This window comes from Trichechus manatus, unplaced genomic scaffold (genome assembly GCF_000243295.1).
Source record: "Trichechus manatus latirostris isolate Lorelei unplaced genomic scaffold, TriManLat1.0 scaffold00042, whole genome shotgun sequence".
In the NCBI taxonomy this organism is placed as follows: Eukaryota; Metazoa; Chordata; class Mammalia; order Sirenia; family Trichechidae; genus Trichechus; species Trichechus manatus.
Window position 1 is genome coordinate 7,494,939 of NW_004443978.1, and position 22,017 is coordinate 7,516,955.

Consider the following 22,017-nt stretch of genomic DNA (forward strand, 5'->3'; position numbering starts at 1 on the left):
AAAAGACAACCTACAGACTGGGAAAAAATTTTTGGCTACGACATATCCAATCAGGGTCTGATCTCTAAAATCTACAAGATACTGCAACACTTCAACAACAAAAAGGCAAATAACCCAGTTAAAAAATGGGCAAGGGATATGTACGGCACTTTACCAAAGAAGATATTCAGGTGGCCAGCAGACACATGAGGAAATGCTCACGATCATTAGCCATTAGAGAAATGCAGATCAAAACTACAAAGAGATACCATCTCACCCCAACAAGGCTAGCATTAATCCAAAAAACACAAAATAATAAAAGTTGGAGAGCTTGTGGAGAGATTAGAACACTTATACACTGCTGGTGGGAATATAAAATCGTACAACCACTTTGGAAATCGATATGGTGCTTCCTTAGAAAGCTAGAAATAGAAGTACCATACAATCCAGCAGTCCTACTCCTTGGAATATATCCTAGAGCAATAAGAGCTGTCAAATGAATAGATATATACACACCGATGTTCATTGCTGCACTGTTCACAATAGGAAAAAGATAGAAACAGCCTAGGTGCCCATCATTGGACGAATGGATAAACAAATTATGGTATATTCACACAATGGAATGCTACACAACAATAAAGAACAACGATGAATCTGTGAAATGTCTCATAACATGGATGAATCTGGAAGGCATTATGTGGTGTGAAATTAGTCGCAAAAGCACAAATATTGTATGAGACCACTATTACAAGAACTTAAAAGGTTTAATCACAGAAGAAAACATGCGTTGATGGTTACAAAGGTGGTGAGGGAGGGAGAGGGGAATTCACTAACTAGATAGTAGACAAAAATTATCTTCGGTGAAGGGAAGGACAACACACACTACAGGGGAAGTCAGCACAACTGGACTAAACCAAAAGCTAAGAAGTTTCCTGAACACAACCAAACACTTCGAGGGACAGAGTAGCAGGGGCAGGCTTCTGGGGACAATGGTTTCAGGGGACTTCCAGGTCAATTGGCATAATAAAGTTTAAGAAAATGATCAGCATCCCACTTTGGTGAGTGGCATCTGGGGTCTTAAAATCTAGCAAGTGGCCATCTAAGATGTAACAATTAGTCCCAAACCTGCTGGAGCAAAGGAAAATGAATAACACCAAAGACACAAGGAAAATATTAGCCCAAGAGACAGAAAGGGCCACATGAACCAAAGACTCCATGAGCCTGAGACCAGAAGAACTAGACGGTGCCTGGCTACCACCAGTGACTGCCCTGATGGGGAACACAGCAGAGAGTCCCTGATGGAGCAGGAGAAAAGTAGGGTGCAGAACTCAAATTCATGTAAAAAGACCAGACTTAATGGTCAGACTGAGACTAGAGGAACCCCAGAAGACATGGTCCCTGGACTACTGTTAATCCAGAACTAAAACCATTCCCGAAGCCAACTCTTCAGACAAAGATTAGACTGGACTGTAAGACATACAATGATACTCCTGAAAAGTGTGCTTCTTCATTCAAGTAGATACAGGAGACTAAATGGGCAGCTCCTGTCCAGAGGCGAGATGAGAAGACAGAAAGGGATAGGAGCTGGTTGAGTAGACACAGGAAATCTGGGGTGGAAAGGAGGAGCATGCTGTCACATTATAGGGATAGGAACTAAGGTCACATAACCATGTGTGTATAAATTTTTGTATGAGGAACTAACTTGAGCGGTAAACTTTCACTTAAAGCACAAGAAAAAAAAAATGTGTACAGAGTTTGGTGCAAATTTGTCTTTGGACCACAAAATTCTGCCATGAGTGTGGTCCAGCTTCATGTCAGCCTAAGGGGTTGATTATGGGCAGCCTTTGAGAATATTTCAGTAGCATAATAACCAGACTATCTACCACAAGATTTTTTTGTCCTTGTCGGTGTTGTTTTCTTATCATCTGTTGTATCATCATGATTGTTTTATTGTTAGAATCAACCTAGATCTAAGTTAATCTGTAAGTCGCAGGCAGGTGGCTTTGGCCTTCAAAATCAGAGGTACTGTAGAGTCAATGTTGGGTAATTCATTCCAATTATGTTGCATTAAAAGATGCCTAGAATATATTTGATTTAATAATTTTAAAGTCAGTAATGATAGAGTTTAAAATCCACATGTATTGCTATTTAATTATCTACTCTTTTTATATTTTGCCACAAAAATTCAAAACATTTAGAGACAGTTCTGCGTTTCTAATTGTTTTACTTATAACTTCATGGATATTAAGTGCCAACAAAATGTCAGCAATGGTAATTCCTAGAATTAAGGTTTCAAGTACATTTTTGAGGTCCTGACATACCAGACCTTTAGGATGAGTAAAAATCTGTGAAGAAGCAGCTCAAGTGACACTGACTCCTTTCCTCCCAGAAAATCAAGTTATTGGCCTGAGTATGGCAGAACACTTAAGTTTTCTATTAGTCATATTGATTCTTCACTTCTGTCTTTTGCTCAGCTAACTACCTGTTGAATTTTGCCTCACTCAGTTTGACAGCACTTTCTCTAGACTTGAAATAGGCCGAATGATTTTCTTATCACTTGTATTTTTACTGATGTATGACTTTGAGCAACAATGCCACAGAACAGTTTCTCACTTGGTGACTTACAGAGGTGAGGTGCTTCAGGAGAACTGGAGGAGATGGAATTGGAAAATGCTATAATTAAGGATGTGCTCCTTCACATATCAATCCCCCAGGAAGAACTGATTTGAACATTTCTAATAAAAATAGAGACCAATCTATGGCACCCTTGGAGCATCTCCGGTTCTCAGGAGGGAGACCTTTGGTTTCCTCTCTGGAAGGGCATAGGAATATGAGAGCAGACCTTCTCCAAAAGTCTGTAATTTAATAGCTTAAGAAAATCTATTTTTTCCCATTTCCGTTTGTTTTTTTCATTTCCTTAAAATTATTCTTAAACCTGGTTATTTGGATACTGTCTTCTTTTTTAGCAGTAGTGGACTCCCTTTCTCTCTAGGAGTGTATTGCTAGGGTTTGAAACTGCAAACACGCGTTTCATTTGGTTACGTTGACCAGTAAAGTCATCCACTTTATCTGTTACCGTGCTGTGACATTGACTTAGAATGATTCATTTATTTGGGATCTTAAAGAGCCCTAGAATTTAAATTTGCATTATATTTAAATACAAACAGAATCCTTGTGAAAATGATGTCTGGCTTTAGGATATAGCTGGCATCACCTCCTGCCTTGGTTAAAGTTTCATCCATTTATTTAGAAGTATCCAGTGCTAGCACAGTGCACCCTGTGTAGTTTAGTACCTGCTGGGTGCAGGTTCCAGGGAAGATGCTGGAGATAGAGACCGTGCACTGGAGCTGAGGCTCTGCGTGGGTTACAGGCTCCTCCTTCCAGTAATGCCACTCCCATGTGTTCTGTGAAATTGCTGTCTCCGATTCTTCGTTGTCTCCCTTTCCTGCTCCTTTACTTCTGCCTTTGAGGGGGTGGTGGGTGGATTCCTCTCTTCTGAGGAGCATTCTGATCGTATTTCTTCTAAGACTGATTTGTTCATTCTTGTGGCAGTCCATGGTATATTCAGTGTCCTTTGCCAACACCACAGTTCAAATGCATGAATTCTTCTGTCTTCATTGTCCAGCTTTTGCGTGTATATGAGGTGATTGAAAATACAATGGCCTGGGTTAGGTGCACCTTAGTCATCAAAGTGACATCTTTGCTTTTGAAAAACTTCAAAGAGGTCTTTTGCAGCAGATTTGCCCATTGCAAAATATGTTGTTTGATTTCTTGACTGCTGCTTTCATGGACATTGATTGTTGTTCCAAGTAAAAAGAAATCATTGACAACTTGAATTTCTTTTTCATTTATCACCATGTTGTTTACCAGTCCAGTTGTGAGAATTTTTGCTTTCTTCATGTTCAGGGATAATCCATCCTAAAGACTGTAGTGATTGACATTCATCAGTACGTGCTTCAAGTTGTCTTCACCTTTGGCAAGCAAGGCTGTATAATCTTGCTGCCACAGGTTGTTAACGAGTCTTCTCCATTCCTGAGGCTACATTCTTCTTCATAGAGTCCAGCTTCTCAGATTATTTGTTCAGCATTCAGGTTAAATAAGTAAGGTGAAAGGATACAACCCTGCCACCCACCGTTTTCAATTCTGAACCACACAGTATCCTCTTGCTCTGTTCAAACATCTGCCTCTTGATCCATGTACAATTAACTGTTCTGAATTCCCATTCTTTGTAATATTATCCGTAACTTTTTATGATCCACATAGTCGAATGCCTTTGCATAGTGAATAAAACACAGGTAAACAACTTTCTGGTATTCTCTGCTTTCAGCCAAGATCCATCTGGCATCAGCAATTATAACCCTTGTTCAATGTCCTCTTCTGAATCTGGCTGAACTTCTGGCAGTTGCAGGTCAATTTACAGCTGCAGTTGTTTTTAATTATCTTCAGCAAAACTTTGCTTGTATGTGATATTAATGATATTGGCCAATAATTTCCACATCCAGTTTGATTCCCTTTCTTTGAAATGGGCACGAGTATGGATTTCTCCCAGGTAGCCAGGTTTCTCAACACAGACAAGTAAGTGCTTCCAGTGTTGCATTTGTTTGGGGAGTGTTAGTAGTTGATAAAATTCTTACATGGTAACGTAGACAGAGTAGGTCACTAAAGAAATTCAGAGGTATCCAGAACATGGCCTTCTGATTAGTCATTTGAATGTTCTCTGAATTGTAATCAAGGAGAAAACTGTTCTTTAAATAGTACTTTACTGGGTATGGTTTTTAATGTGATAGTAATTCAGAACAGAATTTATTTTTCACCTTTGTAGTGAATTTTTAAGAGAACAAAGGGCAATGGCTTAGATTGAAATGAGCTCTTGGCTTTGTGACCAGGCATCTCTTTTGCCACGTCACCCTCTCTCAGTCAGGGACCTCTGGCCATGCACTGAGGCATTACTGGAGCATTTGGTTCACATTTTAATGGGCCTTACTGCATGAGGAGAACCTTAAAAGCATTTTGATGTCTAATTTGTAAATGCTCTTTTTTATAGAAAGCAACCAGCATTGAAGCCCTAAGAGTGTTAGGTAAGAAAAGGTCAGATGATACTGCTCCCGATTGCCCCTGCTAGTAGACCTCACAATCTGCCCCTGTAAAGATTACAGCCTGGGAAACCCTATGGAGCAGTTCTGCTCTGTCACTGGGGTCGCTATGAGTTAAAATCAACTCAACAGCACCTAGTAACAACAGCAGCAACAGTAGTTATACTAATAAATTCAGTTAAGATTCAGGAACTCCATTTTTTAAGGCTGCTAAGAGAGATGATTTTCATAGCCAGTAAGTTCCTTGGTTGTTTCTGAACGCTGCCAGGGTTAATGGGGATGTTTGTTTTCTCTGTCATAGTGTTTACATGCCCTGGCTTGGACCACGAGTGAAAATGAGTGAGGATCTCCTGGTCTCACCCCAGTTCCTAATTGGGTGTTTGTCTAAATGACAACACCCAGTTTTGCGCTGCTAATACTCGGGCAGTGGAAGCTTGGGACCAGCCTGGGGGGTGGAGGGTGTGTGCTACGTGTGACAGTCAAGAGGCATGAGTGACAAGATGGGAAGCCTTCTATGAAGCAGACACTTCCTCCTCGCACATCCAGATCTCAAAGCACTGTTTTCTCCTCTCTGTCTCCCGTGGTGCAATATGTTTAAGAGTCAGACCATAAATATTCATTAAGTCACAGAATCTCAAAACTTGATTAATACCCCCTCTAAACGTAGTACTGGACTTTGCTCTCGGCCTTGACAGCGATACGTTTATGACAATTGGAGAGCATCATCCAGGATGAAGATGACAGGTTGCTGTCTGGGGTCAATTGATATGGTGTTATACACGGCTTCCATCTGTAGGCTTGGCTGTGAGCTCGATTAACATAGCAAGCCACTCTTCCAGATACGTGTCTGCAACAGAGCATTTAGCGAAATGCGTATGCATTTCTGCTTTGTTCGCCATTGTCCTGAGTATGTGGATGTGTTGGACACAGTGGTGCTTTCAGGAAACACCAGGACAATACTGGGGAAAGCGTGACAGGTCTTTAGAGGGATGCGCCTGCTCTCGCCCAGGCCGGCAAGCAGACTGGGCTGTAAGGGGAGCCATGAATTGAGTGCTGACGGCCGGCCACGCAGTCCAGAGGCTCAGGTGGTTGTCAGCCCTAAGTTTAGCTCAGCTCTTTGAGTAATTTGTCACGCCTCGCTCGGCCCCTGCTGGGCCAGCACGTGCCAGCTTAGTGTCAAAGTGCCTGCTCGCCAGACATCCACTCAGGCCTAACGTCCTGCTGTTCCCCAACCAGCGGCTTGCTGGGGCCATGCGCGGAGGGCCGGGCCACGGCGACGGCCAAGTGCTGTGCAGAATAAGCGTGTTCGTAATGAGATGTGAATGGCATTAGTGGGACCCTCTAGAATTGGGCCTGAGCAGGCACCTCTTGCAGAGAGAGTTGGGCAGCTCATTCATGAAGGCGAGTCACCAGGAGTACAGCACAGTCAAGAAGCCAGTTCAGAGTCATGCTGCCCAGGCCTTGAGCTATTGGGATCGTCCACATGAAAGATCATAAGTCAGCAGAGGGGCCACTTTTGAAATCTCCACACTTACCTTCCTTTAGAGAAATTCTGGACTAGCACTGTCTAACAGAGCTTTCTGGGATGATGGGAATGTTCTACATCTGTGTAGTCCAGGAGGGTAACCCCTCGCCACGTGGTTATCTGGTGCTTGAAATATCGGCCGTGGGAGGGAGGAACTGCATTTTTTATTTTAATTAGTTTTTAATTTAAACAGCTACATGTGGCTCATGGCCACCTCCTGGACAGCACAGTCCCAGAATGCCTCTGTCTCCTCATGGCATAAAAAATCATCCTCTGACTATAATGAAAGGAGTAGGGTAAAGAGGGGCCAGCATTTAGAAGTCGGTGTATATACTGTGCCAAAAGGAAATAGAAAACTATTTTCCTATTTTAAAACACACTGTGCTTCGTTGAGGGGCCCTGGTAGTGCAGTGGTAAAGAGCTTGGCTGATAACCAAAAGGTCAGCAGTTCAAATCCACCGGCCTCTCCTTGGAAACACTATGTGGCCGTTCTACTCTTTCCTGTAGGGTCACTATCAATTCGATGGCAATGGGTTTTGGTGCTCTACTGAAAGCTGATTGTAAGGGCATAATTGTCACCAATTTTTATTTATATATGTATGTATGTGTGTCTATATATATATTATTGTTGTAGTTGAGAATATCCACAGAAAACATACACCAATTCAATAGTTTCTACATGTACAATTCAGTGACAATGAGTTACTTTTGTCGAGTTGTGTAACCATTCTCACCCTCTTTTTCTGAGTTGTTCCTCCCTAATTAGCATAAACTCACTGCCCCCTCAGGTTCCTATCTGATCTTTCGAGTTGCTGTTGTCAATTTGATCTCCCATATTGATAGTTCTTAAAAGAGTTCAAGGCAGACATTTTTTACTAGTTAAACTAAACTGTTGTTTGGTTTTAAGAAGACTTCAGGAAATATTTCTGCTTTAAGGTTTAAAGATTATCTCAGGGCAATAGTTATAGGGGGGTTCATCCAGCCTTCATGGCTCCAGAAAGTCTGGAGTCCATGAGAATTTGAAATTCTGCTCTGCATTTTACCCCCTTTTGATATCAGGATTCTTCTATAGACTCTTCAGTCAAAATATTCAGTAATGGTAGCCCAGCACCATCAAGTTCTTCTTGTCTCATGGCAGAGGAGGCAGTTGTTCATGGAGACAATTGGCCACACATTCCATTTCCTCCTCCTATTCCTGAGTTTCCTTCTTCCTCTGTTGCTCCAGGCAAATAGAGACCAATTGTTGTGCCTTGGATGGCAGCTTGCAAGCTTTTAAGACCTCAGGAGGTAGAACAGAACTGACTTATATTTTAAAAGAGACTATTTTGCACATAGTTTTAAAGTATAGTGAGAAATGCTAGAATTACTTTTCCTCTTCTGGAGCTGCAAATAATAATTTGATGATGATCAATGTACCCTCTGTTCCTGAAGAATTAGCAGGTTTTCCAAAATGCTTAAAACATGTTTTTTAACTTTTGCATGAATAATGAGGAAGAGGGAAATGAGATGTCATGCTGACTTCTCCAAGTGTTAATTCATAAAGTCGTGTATGCAGTGCCTCCATCCGCTACTGAATTGTTCTGACGTTATCCTGTTATTGGAAGTGCATGATTCACCTTCTGAGGAGGCAGAAGCTATACACAAAGGGGAAGATTTGCTTTATGCCCTGTGAAAGGCTGCCTATTAAGACAGCTGGAAAGTTGCTTCAGTGCGTTCCGCTTGTAAGTTTTATTGGTGACTGGTTTTTGATTACACATTTGAATGCTGTGTGTTCCAGACTGCAGTTTTAATTAAAAGGCAATAGACTTTTTTTTTTATCCCATTGTGCACTCTTTGCTAGATTCTCCCACGTATTAGTTCTTATTTTCTAATGCTCATAACTTATCTTGGTTAGAAGCTCTGATGCCTGTCAGAATGTATATTCCTGACCTTCTTTCTTCCCAGTATCATGCATTTTCTTATTTTTTAAATGTGTGCATAGTTGTGTCACCAGTTCCTACTTGCAGTATCAATTCATTATGTCAGCAGGCTGCAGATGTTTTATCCAGTGAAAGGAGAAAGGAAGGTCCAACAATGGACCACTATTGTCAACTGCAAGACCTGCAATTGCAGTGTCTCCATTTTTGTTTGTTTATTTAAATCAGTCTTAACGGTCTCTTGACATTATCGTGTAACTGTCGGTTTACTTATTTTCTTAATGATAACCAGTGTTGAGTGCAATTGAAGTCCAAGAGAAACGTAGATCTCAAAGTTAGAATTTTGTTATTATGACCAATACTTAATTTTCTGAGGATGCTAGAGAACTTGCAAGATAACTTTTCTTCACACAAAACGTAAAAGTTGCATAACTGTTTTAAAACAAAATGAACCACACCATTGTTTGCGTGTCATTCTGCACGTGCGTTTGTTTCCTTAACTGATTACTGCAGCTACGAAGAGCGAGCCCTGTACCTGGAAGCAATAATTCAGAATCACCGCGAAGTAATGACGTTTGAGGATTTCGCAGCCCAAGTATTTTCTCCCTCTTCCAGCTACTCCCTCAGTGGAACGGGTGAGTGTCTACATTATTCTTCCCTCACGCGCTTAAGACTCATTCGAGCAGCAGATGTACACCTGTTTTTCACAGATAAATGCTTGCAAATTTAACAAGAACATTCTCCCTCTGAATCAACTAATGAATATCAAAAGGAACGATGACATTCATTTTAATTTGTTTTGCATCTGAGCTGTTCACTCAGTTCTTTTCTTCAGCTATCCTGTTAACCTCCGAATCTAGCAAGGTTAATGAACTTTTTCTCAGTAATGTGCTCTGGTTCATTCAGGAGTGTGGGTTTCTTGCTGAGCTGGGAATATGTTGTTTAAAAGCGATGCCCAAACCAGTGCTTACTTATCAAAAAAGAGTTCCTCACAGTCGAAGCAGTTGCTACTAATGCTAAATGGGGATTATGCTGCCAAGATACCAGGGTCAAGGATTAATGCCGGAGAAATGTAAGCACGCTGTCCCCCGGTCAGTCATTACAGCAGGGCGGTGGGCCCGCGTTCTCTCTGGAGTGGTCTGTGTGCATACAGACAAACCGCTGACCGCCCCAGCACCTGGTGTGGAACCAGCTGAGACGCTGGTTTATGATTATTTTAATTTATTCGGCCAATGGAAAATTTCAGAAATGTTCATAAATGTCTTTGTTTTTAGACTTTTACTTTTTTTATAATTGGAATTTGGGAAAGAAAAAAAAAGAATATTCGTACTGCTATTTAAACTGATGATATTACTACTGTGGTTTTGTTTTGTTTTTCCCAAAGAACAGAATTATTACTTGTAAATTTCTTCTTGTAATTACAGATTAATTGCCTTTCAGAAAGTAAATGGGATATTTAGTTAATGCAGGTTGAAATTCTCAATGAGGGGCTTCCTTCTCCTTCCCCTGGTGCTTAATAGATTTCTAACCTGTGTCAATTGTCTCTGAACGCCGCTTTTCTTCTCCTGTTCTGACTTGTTAACAAATATCTTACACACAAAGTGAAAAAAAAATTAAATTCAGTGAAATAAATCACTTACAAATAAAATCAGCCATGCATCATTGTTTAACATCGCTGGCTTCAATCCTTGCCTCTTGGAGCTTTGTTGGGAGATAAGAGGGAGATGCAGGCACTTGTACAGGGAGCCAGGAGCAGCCGGCAGAAGGCTCGGGAGATAAGCAAGCTGGCAGAGGTAAGGGGAGCCACACGATTTACATAATCACGCCTCTGCTTCCTGGTGAGGCGTCAAGAAACACGGGGATGGCCTCTATTGATCTTTGTTGGACTGGAATACTAAACAACTCGAGAAAAGCTTATAACTTAAAGCTTTGAATAATGTTTCTTACATTAAAAAAGTAGAACAGCTGTGAATTGAATTCTTTTATATACTCTGCCAACATTTTAAGACCAAAAAAAAATCAGTTTCAAGGGAAATGAAGAGTCCATACGCAGTCTTGCTAGAGGTTTAAAATCGTTTCTGATTTTTAGGTGAAAGGACATGAAGGATCTGAGGCCAAGCTAATTTTTTTTAAGATCCCATTGAGCTTTTTCTCATCCTTGTGAGGTATTGGGACTTGATATTTAAATGGAGTTTGTTTTGGTTTGTTTTTTTAACTTTGAGGAAGCTTTTCATTTCTTACATTTTTTTTTTAGAAAATTTAACAGATGTTTACATTCCTTAAGTCAACTGTTACATTCTTCGGGTTCTTGATTAAGATGTTATTGGAACAAGTATTGGTGAAGTTTATTTCCTATGTATATTTTAGATTTCTACAAATGAATTTGATCTCTTCCAAAAGTTCATATTTATTTAAACAAATTCAAATGAGTCCATGTGTAGGTAACATCTTAAGTGGGATTGGATGAGTAATTCGAGTTTGGAGACCCACTGCTCGGAGAGGATGTTACCAGGCGTCTTCGAGAACGTCACATTTACAAAGCTGCTTAACGGAATGAAGATTCCGACAGCATGAAGATGGTGGACACTGGAACCTTTACAAAAGGAACATTAAGCTATATGTGGGATAGCAAAACAAATGCTGGCTCTTCCTCTTCACTAATTATTGACATCAGTCTTACATTTCATAATGTTATGGCTTAGGGCGTTAGGTGTTGAGTGACAAAAATGTTTTATACACACATCACCAATACGAAAGTGTGATTTTAAGTCTGAGCATAATGTTCTATATTAACACTTGCATATCTGCCATAACAATTATTAGAAAGGAGCTAGAAATGAACTTGACTTAGACTGAAATTTGAGGGCAGTACAGTGAGGAGCCCTGGTGGTGCAGTGGTTAAGTGCTTGTCTGCTAAACGGAAGGTCAGCAGTTCGAACTCACCAGCCACTCCGCGGAAGATTACCGCCTTGGAAACACTATGGGGCAGCTCTACTCTGTCCTGTAGGGTTGCTATGAGTCAGAATCGACTCGACAGCACAGGTTTACAATGAGGATAGAGCATTTCAGCACTGTATACAGGCACATTTTCAGAGTCACATCCTTGTCTCATTTACGTACTGGTTTTGCTTTCCAGGAATCTTTATCCTGGTCTGTTATTTTTTCATAGTATTTTTTATTTACCTGAGACAAGTACACTCAAGCCCACATAAGCTGGTCAAGAAATTGAGGCTAAGTCTGCTCTTCCAAGCAACAAGCCAACTGGAAAAATTGACCCTGAGCAGCTTAAACTCCCACTGTGCGCATAGGAACCGATCAGACTATCTCTGGCCATCACAGTCATCAAAGCAGGGCCCTGGGCTCCCTCGTCACATTCACATGCAAGATCTGAGGAATTAGGGGCTCTGAGATTTGCTTTGTATCCTTAAAGGAGCCTTATCATTCATGCAGAAGGAGAGCTAACCTTAGCTCTGTATTCGACCACACTGGGATTGTAGCAGCAAGCCAGGATGCAGCCTGCAGCCCCCAAGTCTGAGAGGGAGGATCCCTGATAGCAGCTAGCTGTTCATTGCTAGCTCTAAGTAAGAGATGTGATAAGTGGATGTGGCTGTGCCCAGAGATGCCACTGTTGGAACGTACCCTCTGCCACAGGCTCTCTACCCGCGTGCCATTGTTGCCTACCCAAGGCAGCCATCAGGGGCAGGTTGGTCAAGCAAACGCCCTTCCATCATGATGCACTGTCAACCCCAGATGACGATGCAGGGCCTTTTGTTATTAGGCTAATGTGTGGGGCACTTCGCTTTTTAAAAAGAGCTTTTAAAACAAAAAAGAGATCTATTTTCCCAGTCAGAAAATGTTATTTCAAAACACCGTCTACTTTATATCTATTCCATCTGTTACTTGTATCCGTAATTCCCGGAACAGAATAGGTATTTGAACTGCTTTTTTACCTAGCCCAGTAGTTTACCTTCCTTTGTTGACCAGCAATATCTAAAAGGTAACCAGTGTTAAAATACTGGCTGCACTTATATATGTATAGATGCGTGTGTGTGCGCGCAGGTGGGGGGGGGGGGACTAAATTTGTATGTTCAAGCATGTTACTAGGGGAAGGAGGCCACAGGGAGGACTTTAAAGGGTTAACTGTTGTGGGCACCCTCGACTGCTGGGAGGGACTGATGTAATCACTGCAGCTCACAGCCAAGTGCATCTGTTCACCGTGAGGTCATTCTTCTGCATACTAATGATTTGGAAAATCAAGTCTAATGTTTGACATTATCAGAAGGGATATAAATAGTATAAATCTTTACTTTCTGGAAGCTGTGCTTATAGAGCAAAAAAAGAAACTTAGCTAGACTAGAGATTTTCCAGAACTGCTTTAAAGATTGTGTGTGAACTTTTAAAACCTTGGTGGAATCCACTTGTGTCTGTTGATAAGTGAATCCCATAATTACTATTACAGCCAGAGCTAGCAATCTGGTAGTCAAGAACTATAGGTATGTCTAATTTAATATCTAATTTTAGGAATTTGCAAGTACCTTGGTGTGAAGTTGATGGGTTTTTGTTTTGCTTTTTTTCCCCAAAGAATGTCTAAAACCAAGTTCAATGAGTGGTATACCTAATTTGACCTCATTTGCTAAAGATGCCAACACTGTTTAGGTTCTCTTCTACTTTAATGTTGCTACGGAGAGCCAGCAGAGGGAGCACAAATCTGTGTTTGTTTGTTAGCCCTACGTAAACACAGCACTCGATTCCTCCCAGCTATGGTCAGAGATGCTTCCTCCGTCCTGCAGGCTGGCCTGTAAAGGCCCCAGTGGGAGACATCCTCACTAGGCTCCCTCAGATTGCACCACTGTTAATGTGGGCAGATTGGGAGCCCAAACCAGAGTAGCCTCAGTCAGTTTTAGGATGTTGCTGTTGATGATTCTGTTTTATGAAATTACAAACTTTCATCTTTCATGCTCAGAAATTGTGTGGATGCCCGTTTGGAAAGGATTATTATACTCACCTACCTAACAGAAAAGACTTTTATAATATTTTAACAACAGAGTCATCACAGAAACTTTACCAAAGACCCTGTCTGGTGTCACTGGCTCATTCTAGCGGCCAATAATTATGCTTATAAAACTGCAGACAGAAGGTAAACATGCCCCAGTAAGAATTTTTCATTGGCTATTTCACTGGGCAGCTAGTAATCAAGTTAATCCCCAGAAACAGCACAAGGTAAGCCCTGACCCTAACCCGGAAACGATCTTCTCCGCTCCTTGAAAGGGCAGTCATGTTAAAGATGGATCCTCTCTCTGTTGAAGTGGTCAGTTAGGGTTTGGATTGGCAGCACTACTTACATGTGCAGCTTCCTCATAACTCTGCTGAAACCGGCATGGAACATTATAGAATGGAGAGGTAGAAGGAGCCTTAGAAAATACCAGGTCTCACCCCTTCACATTATTTCTGAGTAAGCAGAAGGCCAAGCCCTGAAGGGACAGCCAAAGGCCGTCAGCAGCCCTCCCTCCTCATTCCACAATCTCTTCTCTTCCACAGAGTGGAATCAGTGCTGGTTCAGTGCCTTGTTCAAGACTCAAACAGTCACCAGCTTCCCTTACTTGGTAAGCTGTCATCAAACATTGCTCACAGAGTGACTAACTAGAGAGAGTTCTTCAGTCTCAGTACACCACACAGCCTCTCTGAGAGCAGTAAGGATAGGAACAGATACAGTCTGTGTTTTCCAAACAGCCTGCTCAAGAAGAAGGTGCCTTTCTCATTGTTACTCTTCAAGTTTTCATGACATAAGAAGTGAGCTTTGGGAAAGACATTAACTCTACCAGAAACTCAGTACATGATGTTGTGATTACTGATGAGCCCTGTTAAGGTGACAGTTTATAAATTCATCTATCATCACACTCACGTCATTGTGATTGTCGTGGGGGCCTCCTGGTAGCTGTGGTGGCTGCAGGATCCTTTAAGGCGTTCTGTCCCTCCTCCAACCAACCGCACCACACAGATGAGGGAGGTGTCGCCCAGCATATACAGAGGCTTCATTTATTTCACAAGACGCATCAGCAGCCTATCATGTACCCAGTGCTCTGTCAGGCATCAGGGGTCAAGCAAGATATCGCAACATCAGAGGGGCTTCTGATGTTCAAGCAGCACCAGAAACGCAGCCAGGACCCTGGCCCAGAGCCCACACGCCCCCACAGTACCCTGGAGTGAAGGCAGGCTCCGGTGCTCATCAGCCAACCTTTGACCTTCCATGTACTCTTGCTAGGGTTTTCTCCACATTGCCTGTCTTAATACGAATACAGCTCAGGCTCGCCCTCCTTCACTCATCTTCCTCACACACCACCACTCTGATCTTTCTGAGATACCACTCTCTTCCTGTTCTCTCTTGCTCAGCACTGGTGGGGCTCCCCAGATCCCTTCCCATTGGGCAGGCCTCCCCCTGCTACCTTTGTGGCTCCTTGGAGGCAGGATGAGGTCATGGGAGGAGGCCGGCTATACAATCAGACAACCTGGGTCAGCACCTGCCCTTCCTCTCTCTGGCCGGTGACCTCAGCCAGGTTACCTGCCACTGCCTGCGGCTCAGTATCTGAGTCTGCAAGGTAGGCCTCATCTTCCTCAAAGGGCTGGCCCACGGGAATGTTGGCTGTGGTATCATTGTCACCACCACCACCCCCCGACACACACCTGCCCCAGTTCTTTCTCTGCTGAAGTTTTCCGTAACTACAAGTTCTCCCTGTTGAAGGACTCAGAGCCCCCTCCCTCAGCAGCCTCGGCACTTGGCTGGAGCTGGGCCAAGTATTGCCACGATCCTGCAGACAGCCGACAGCCCTGCACAGACGTGTGCCTCACCCCAGCAGTCCCTTCCACACCCAGCCCCAGTCTTCCCTCCCACGTCACCTGCTCAACTCTGATCCCTTTTCCTTTTTGATTTATTTATTTGATTAGCTCTTCATGGAAAGATGATCAACCAATGGTTTGACGTTTTAAAGCACCCATAATGCCATCACCCAAACCCAGTGGTGCTAACCCTGGCTGTATGTCAGAAGCACATGTGAAGCTTTAAAACTATTGGCACCTGGGTCTCATGGCAAAAGGTTGTGGGGTCTGGGGTGCTGCCCAGGCATGGGGAATTTTTTGAAAACTCCTGAGGGGATTTTAATATGCAGCTAGGACTGAGACCAAGGCCCTAAATCAGTACACCTCTTTTAATGTTTAGGTCCTTATTTTAGTGTCATCTGACTTGTCATTCTTTCTGTCTTGATTTTTCTTAGCACTGTCTTCATCCCGTGTGTGTGTGCACGTGTTCTATCTATAATGGACTCCAAATTCTTTATCCCGTGTGTGTGTGCGTGTGTGTGCACGTGCGTGTGTGTGCGTGCGTGTCTGCGTGTGCGTGCGTGTGTGTGTGTGTACATGTGTGTGTGTTCTATCTGTAATGGACTCCATATTCTTTAGAGAATGACGCCTGGAATTTCTTTCCTGTAACGTATGCAACAGGAACAAAAAGGAAAGGTGGACAGAAAAAAGTCTGGCTGGCGCTTTATGTGGTACAGGTGTGTCTAGACCACAACTATGTGTAGGGCCTGATGCAAGATGCAGAGCAAACACCTGTAATTGTGTTTCAGCTGCCCCCCTCCCTTCCCGGTCTCTCAGTGAAAGTGGGCCAGTGATGTGCAGTATGGCCAAAACTGGTTGCGAGGGAAGGTGGGGAAGCCAGGAGCCTGGTTAATCCACAGACTGGACAGTGGAGTTTTGAAAAACTGAAACTCAATCCAGGATGCCGTCATAAATGGTATTGAGGGTTTCAAAGAACCTGTTTAGTGGCACATTTTACCTCAGACTTATGTATCCCTTTGTCCTTGTAAAACTATTTGACTCTCTTCTGTGTCAGCTCTAGAAGGAGGAAGAAAGGGATGAGACAAACGTGTTCCATCTGATCGGCTGGAAAACAATGTGACCTGCTAGATGTGACCAGCATGCTTGTGCCGTCTCTGAAGTGGCCCTCCCACAGCCACCACTGAGCAGGCTGTGGTGAGGCATGAAAGCTACAGCAGGCCCTGAGACCTGGAGCAGGCCCACCCCTCCTTCCCGGGGGGCTTGCGGTCCTGTAGGAAAGTTCAAGCAGGCGCTCATGAAATGACTTTGCCTCTAAAAAAGGGCTGTTGGTTAATAAGCCCAAACTAGTACCAGAGTGTAACTACATGACAAAAAAAATACAGTTAAAAAAAAAAAAAAGATGTAGTCAGCCAGTGGTTTGGATCAGTTGGGTTGAGATTTCTCTGAGAAAAGCTGTGCCGTCTGCCTCGTAGGACTGGAAAAGCGTTGAAAACTCGCCTAATACGTGTTAAACGTTATAATGAGCGTCCCGCCGGTTGATTCTGAACTTTCCCACATTGCCTAAGAACCTCTGAGAACTGGAAGGCTCGTGGACAAGATGAATAAGGTGGGAAAGTGAATGTGGACAGAACAGAGCAGAAGAAGCCCCTGCTCTCCGGCCCAGGGTGGGGGCCATCGTGACCCTGGGTGTGGGGAGATTGGGCTGCTGGTGGAGCCTCAGCTAGGAGGAGACCCAACCAAGAGTGTTCATTATGAAGCACTGACATTACGTTTAATTTGTTACTTTGAAAGAACTTGAAGATGCTGCTTTTTCTCTGAAATATGACATCATTTTAGATGCAAGTGGCATCTTTCCCCGGCCTGCTATTGATTGCAGCCCCAGGGAACACCTCGGCAGTCACCAAGAGACGGCCCGCAGATACCAAGAATTCTCAGAGACAGTTTTTGGAAATTATTCTTAATTAAAGCTTATTTGAAATAACCTGATTTGTTCCAGAAGAACCTGGAGCTCTGAATTCCGAGGTTTTCATTCCTCATGAATCATGGCTGTGGCCTCAGGTGCTTCTTGTTCCCGCAGGTGGCACACACAAAGCCTCAGCCATGAGGTGGGCTCCTGGGAGACCCCGTGGTTTGCATGGATTCCTACTTAGCACCTGCCCAACCAAAGCCAAGGCCAAGTGCAACCACTCTTACTAGTACCTAAGTCTTCTGGTGGCAAGAAGGAGGAACATCTTATACTGTCCTTCTCCAGAAGCATATAGAACAATAACCAGGAAATTAACCTCTAAATAGCATAATAAAGAGAAAAGCTACTTCGTTTTCTCCTGCTAGCTTTTAAAACCCTTCATAAAGCTGAAAAAAAGAAACAACCTTTAAAAATAAGAAAGATGCCAGTCCACTTTGGGGACAAAAAAGTATTTACAGCATCAGCATGGCCGAAATTCATCCTCAGCACATGAGGAACCTAGTAGCATCATGGTGAAGAGTGCCGAGAGAGAATAGGCGAAGCCTAGTATGACCACTGCAAGAATGTAAATGACCACAAAAGTTGCATAGATACACCTTCCACAAAGCCACACCTGACTGTGTCCCCGCACCTGCCCCAGCGCATGGCCTGTTACCTGTTGCAGGGAGCAGTGGTGCACACCATCGCCCTGTGGCATCTTCTCATGAACAGGACTGCCTTGTCTGTGGGGTTGCCTGCGGAGGAGGAAAGCCACCTGCAAGGACCCGAGTGGGAAGGCTCTACCCCCATAGGCCTTGTCTCAGGCAGAAGCAAGAAGCGCACACTTGCTGCCTTGCCACTGCTGCTCAAGTACATTTCAGTAGACACTGTGGCTGGTGTGTGCCCAGGGCTTAAGTGTGGTAGTTAGGGACACTCTGTTCCCTAGCTACGTCCCTAGGGCTCAGAGAAGTAGCTAGAGAAACAACCAGACTTCAGTTAATGCCCAAGCCTCCTAACATCTGGACGTGCAGCTTTCTGAGGTCAGGAGCCCCTGGCCAGGGGACGTTAGCAGACCCAAGAATCCCAGAGGAAAGGGACCACTACAGAAAAGAAAAGAAGAAGCCATAAATGGGAATTTGAAGGCCACTAAGCCTGATTCTGCTCTTTATCCCAATGACCCAATGCTGATTATTCACTAGAAGCCCTCTTCAGACATTAAAACTCATGCCCTGCTCATTTTCATGTCTGTGTACCCACACAGCCCTCTGCTATAGCTCAAGATGGTCTCAGAAACCCCCTGAGGGTAGGGCCTGCAAACGTTCATTTCATAACTATTTACTGGATACTTAATATGAAGATACAGAAGAGGGCACAGCAGACAGCACCCCTACCTTCATCGAGGCCCACCTTCTAGATGGGGGAGAAGGACAGTGGACTCTCCTGGCATGACCTGATGAGCGCTAAGAAGAAAAGGACAACAGGAAGGAGGCTCCGGAGTGCTGGGTAGGGGTGTGCTTTAACATAGCGGGTCGGGGAAGGCCTCTCTGAGAAGGTGGCATTGAGCAAAGACTGGAAGGAGGTGAGGATTCACATATTGAAAATGTCTTAATTATGGGCTATTGGGATATTTGGAAGGGGAAGCATTCCAGTCAGAGGGAACAGCAAGTGCAAAGGCCCTGAGGCGGGAGCTTTTCTGGAACATTCGAGGAACAGTGAGGAGCCCGGCGTGGTCAGAGCAGAGCGAGCAGAGAGTACTAGGAGCAGAGGCCGAGCAGCCTTGCAGGCCAGGGGAGAGACCTCAGCAGTCACGCTGAGTGGAGTGAGCAGCTGTCAGGGTAACACAGTCTGACTCATGGTGTCTGTGGGGAGATAGACAGCTGGGGCGAGGGGCAAGGAGACTGGTTCGATAATGTCATTCACCCACATGTTCTCCTCAGCTGGCACACAGCGGGCATGTAACACGTGTTTGATGAATGAACGGATGTTGTGGCAATACAAGAGGTGTTCTCCCCAAACACTGTCTGTGGGGCACTAGCAGGACCCTGCGTGTGGTCCTCCCTCGGTGCCACAGAAGAGCAGCCCCGACCTGGGCCGCTCGGGCGACGGGAGCTCACTGACTCCGCATCCTTGTGGGGAGCTATGTGTGGTTGGAGAAGGTGAAAAGGAGATGGGCAGCACTTTGCCCTGTGGTCACAGACTCCCCCCAGGAGGAACCTGGTACACAGACAGTTATTTGAAGAGACTTAAAATGACTCACAGTGGTGACCCAGAAGAGCTAGTATGTGAGGGTGGAGTGCTTCACTGCTCCACTCTTACAGGAATGGTCTCTAGAACAGATCATGAATTGCCTTTTACACGCATGTGGAGACTCGGCCCACAGTCTGTACCCTCAGCAGGGCAAGATTTGCTGGCAGTTGAAACTGAGACATGGAGGGGTCTTTGTCATTGCCATGTGGCTGGTCACAAAAAGACCAGGACTGCAGTCTTTAGATCTTTCTGTTCCCTGATAGGACCCACTGCATCCACCCCTGCAGGGCCCTGCCATGGGTGCCTGATGTGGGGAGCACACCCACAGAAGCGGACAGCAGGGCCTACAGCCTGGGGGATGGGCGAGGAGTGACAGAGACAAAAGGCCCCTCACAAAGGCGGAAAGGACCGGGTTATAGAACTCAGGATCTGTACTGTTAACAGTGGCAACTGCACAGCCACTTTGTAACAAAGAACTGAGAAACTGAACTGAAAGTTAACTAAAGTGTTCCCTGCTTTAGAATTCAAATGGGGCATCACAGGAAGAATTCACACGCTGGAAGTGTCTTAATTATGGGCTACTATGTCTTTAGTGTGTTCACAGAGTTGTACAGCCATCACCACAATCTAATTTTAAAACATTTTCATCCTCCTAATATATATCAGTCAATCCCCATTCCCCCAAGTGCTTAACCATTGCACCACAATAGATTTGCCTATTCTGGACATTCACCTAAATGGAATCATACAAAAAAGTCTTTGGGGACTAATTTCTCTCACTTATCATAATGTTTTTAAGATTCATCCATGTTGTAGCATGTATCAGTACTTCATTCCTTTTTATTGCCAAATAATATTCCATTGTGTGGATGTGCCAACTTGTATTTATCCGTTCATCAGTTGATGGACATTTGGTCTGTTTCCACTTTTTTGGCTCTTGCGGATAATGCTTCAGTGAACATTCATGTACTGTTTTGTCATTTTGAGATATGAAGTCAGCCTTGTACAATGAACAGACCCCCCCCTCCCACCAACTAAGATGCATCTGGAATCCTGGGGCCTAACGAGAAAGCGGATGCCAAGGTCTGTTCAATTTAGTGATAGATCCATAACAGTACATTACAGCTGTGGAAGGGAAAGAGAAAAACGCCACGAAAGTGTTTTTCTGAGTGTTCCTCCAGCCCCAGCGCCCGCGCGTCTGCACCTGCAGGCACACAATGTACGCACTCCCGTCCTCCCTCCTTCCTTTGGTCCAGCTTTCTGTTTCAGAACCAAAGTTGAGAGACAAGACCAAGGATCAAAAAGAGGCAGCCAAGCCCAGAGCCAGGCCGGGTAGGACACAGCCACTGCTGCTGGGCTAGAAATATTGGAAGCCGTCCTTGGGCCATTTGGAGATGCTAATTAGGCTGGCCAGTTCCTACCAGCCTTGGGTGGCCAGTGTTGGGTGTGTAGGCTTCCCCGACCACTGCGTGCACCTGTTCCCTCCTCAGAGCCATTCCAAGGGACCTCCCACTCTGTCCGCCTTCCTGCTGGTCAGATATTTAGCCCTCGCCTCAAGCTGGAACCCTGGTCCACTGTTCTCTCCCTCATCTGTACCAGCTCTCAAAACCATTCTCTTCCCTGATTATCTTGAGCCAGTTAATCATTTCCAACACTGACTGTTCAGTAACAAGGACCAGGGTGAGGCAGTCCCGTTTCTTGTCTGACCCTGTCCAGCGTGCTCCCTGGTGGCAGTCCTGGACAGCAGTTTCCTTGAAGCAAAGGAGCTTGGTTCAAGTCCTTGCTCCCTTGCTATCCCAGTGAGTACGGGTGGAGAAAACATGCCACGGGAAGACTCACTAACCTTGAAAACCTCTGCGGGCGCAGCTGTGTAGAACACACTCTCAGCCAGCATAAGCGTGGCCTGTGTTGTCTTTAACTCCTTGTTAACATCAGGAGTGTCAAAATAAGTCACACAGGGCCAAAGAAGTCAGGCACCTTCCTCAGAATGTGACTTCTGCACTCTCCAGGCTCAAGCTCCGTGTCTGAGTCGCTGGTTTGGCCTAGTTTGGCCCTTGGGGATCCAGGTCAAACTGTCCAGGGCTCTCCCCCAATGAGTCTCATTCAGCTGATCTTCGCTGTGAATGGGGCCAGCTCCTGATTCCCAGCACCACTGCTGGGTAATAGTAACTTTGAACTTAAGACGTACTAACCCTGTAACCTGGTGTTTCTCAACCTCTTCTTCATTATTCCCCCAACAGGAGCCTTTAGATATTTTTATTTTACGTATTTCCCTCTCCCTAAAAGCCACAGATACGCTGTGTATCTGCTTATTTGCCGTATTTATATCTGCGCTTTATATGTATAAAGAGTAAGATTTTTCTGCTCCTCAGGAACCAGTTTCACCCATATCGCCCCTATTAGAACATGCTGGAACTCCTCCACCAAAGCTGCACAAAGGCGAGTTCTCGTGTGTTTTATTCCCTGCTGTAAGCCCAG

At 44.3% G+C, this 22,017-nt stretch overlaps 1 protein-coding gene across 4 annotated transcripts in view; it reads left to right on the top strand.

Moving 5' to 3' along the window:
• Positions 1-22,017, top strand: part of RALGAPA2 (Ral GTPase activating protein catalytic subunit alpha 2) — a 388,120-nt gene that overhangs the window by 355,841 nt on the left and 10,262 nt on the right. For 3 of the 4 annotated variants that reach the window (XM_023731401.1, XM_023731398.1, XM_023731400.1), the window contains exon 38: positions 9,027-9,148. In XM_023731401.1, coding sequence (XP_023587169.1) covers positions 9,027-9,148 — 122 coding nt within the window. Of the gene's footprint in view, positions 1-9,026; positions 10,533-22,017 lie in introns of those variants that run through there. The other variant, XM_023731399.1, reaches the window with a different exon arrangement.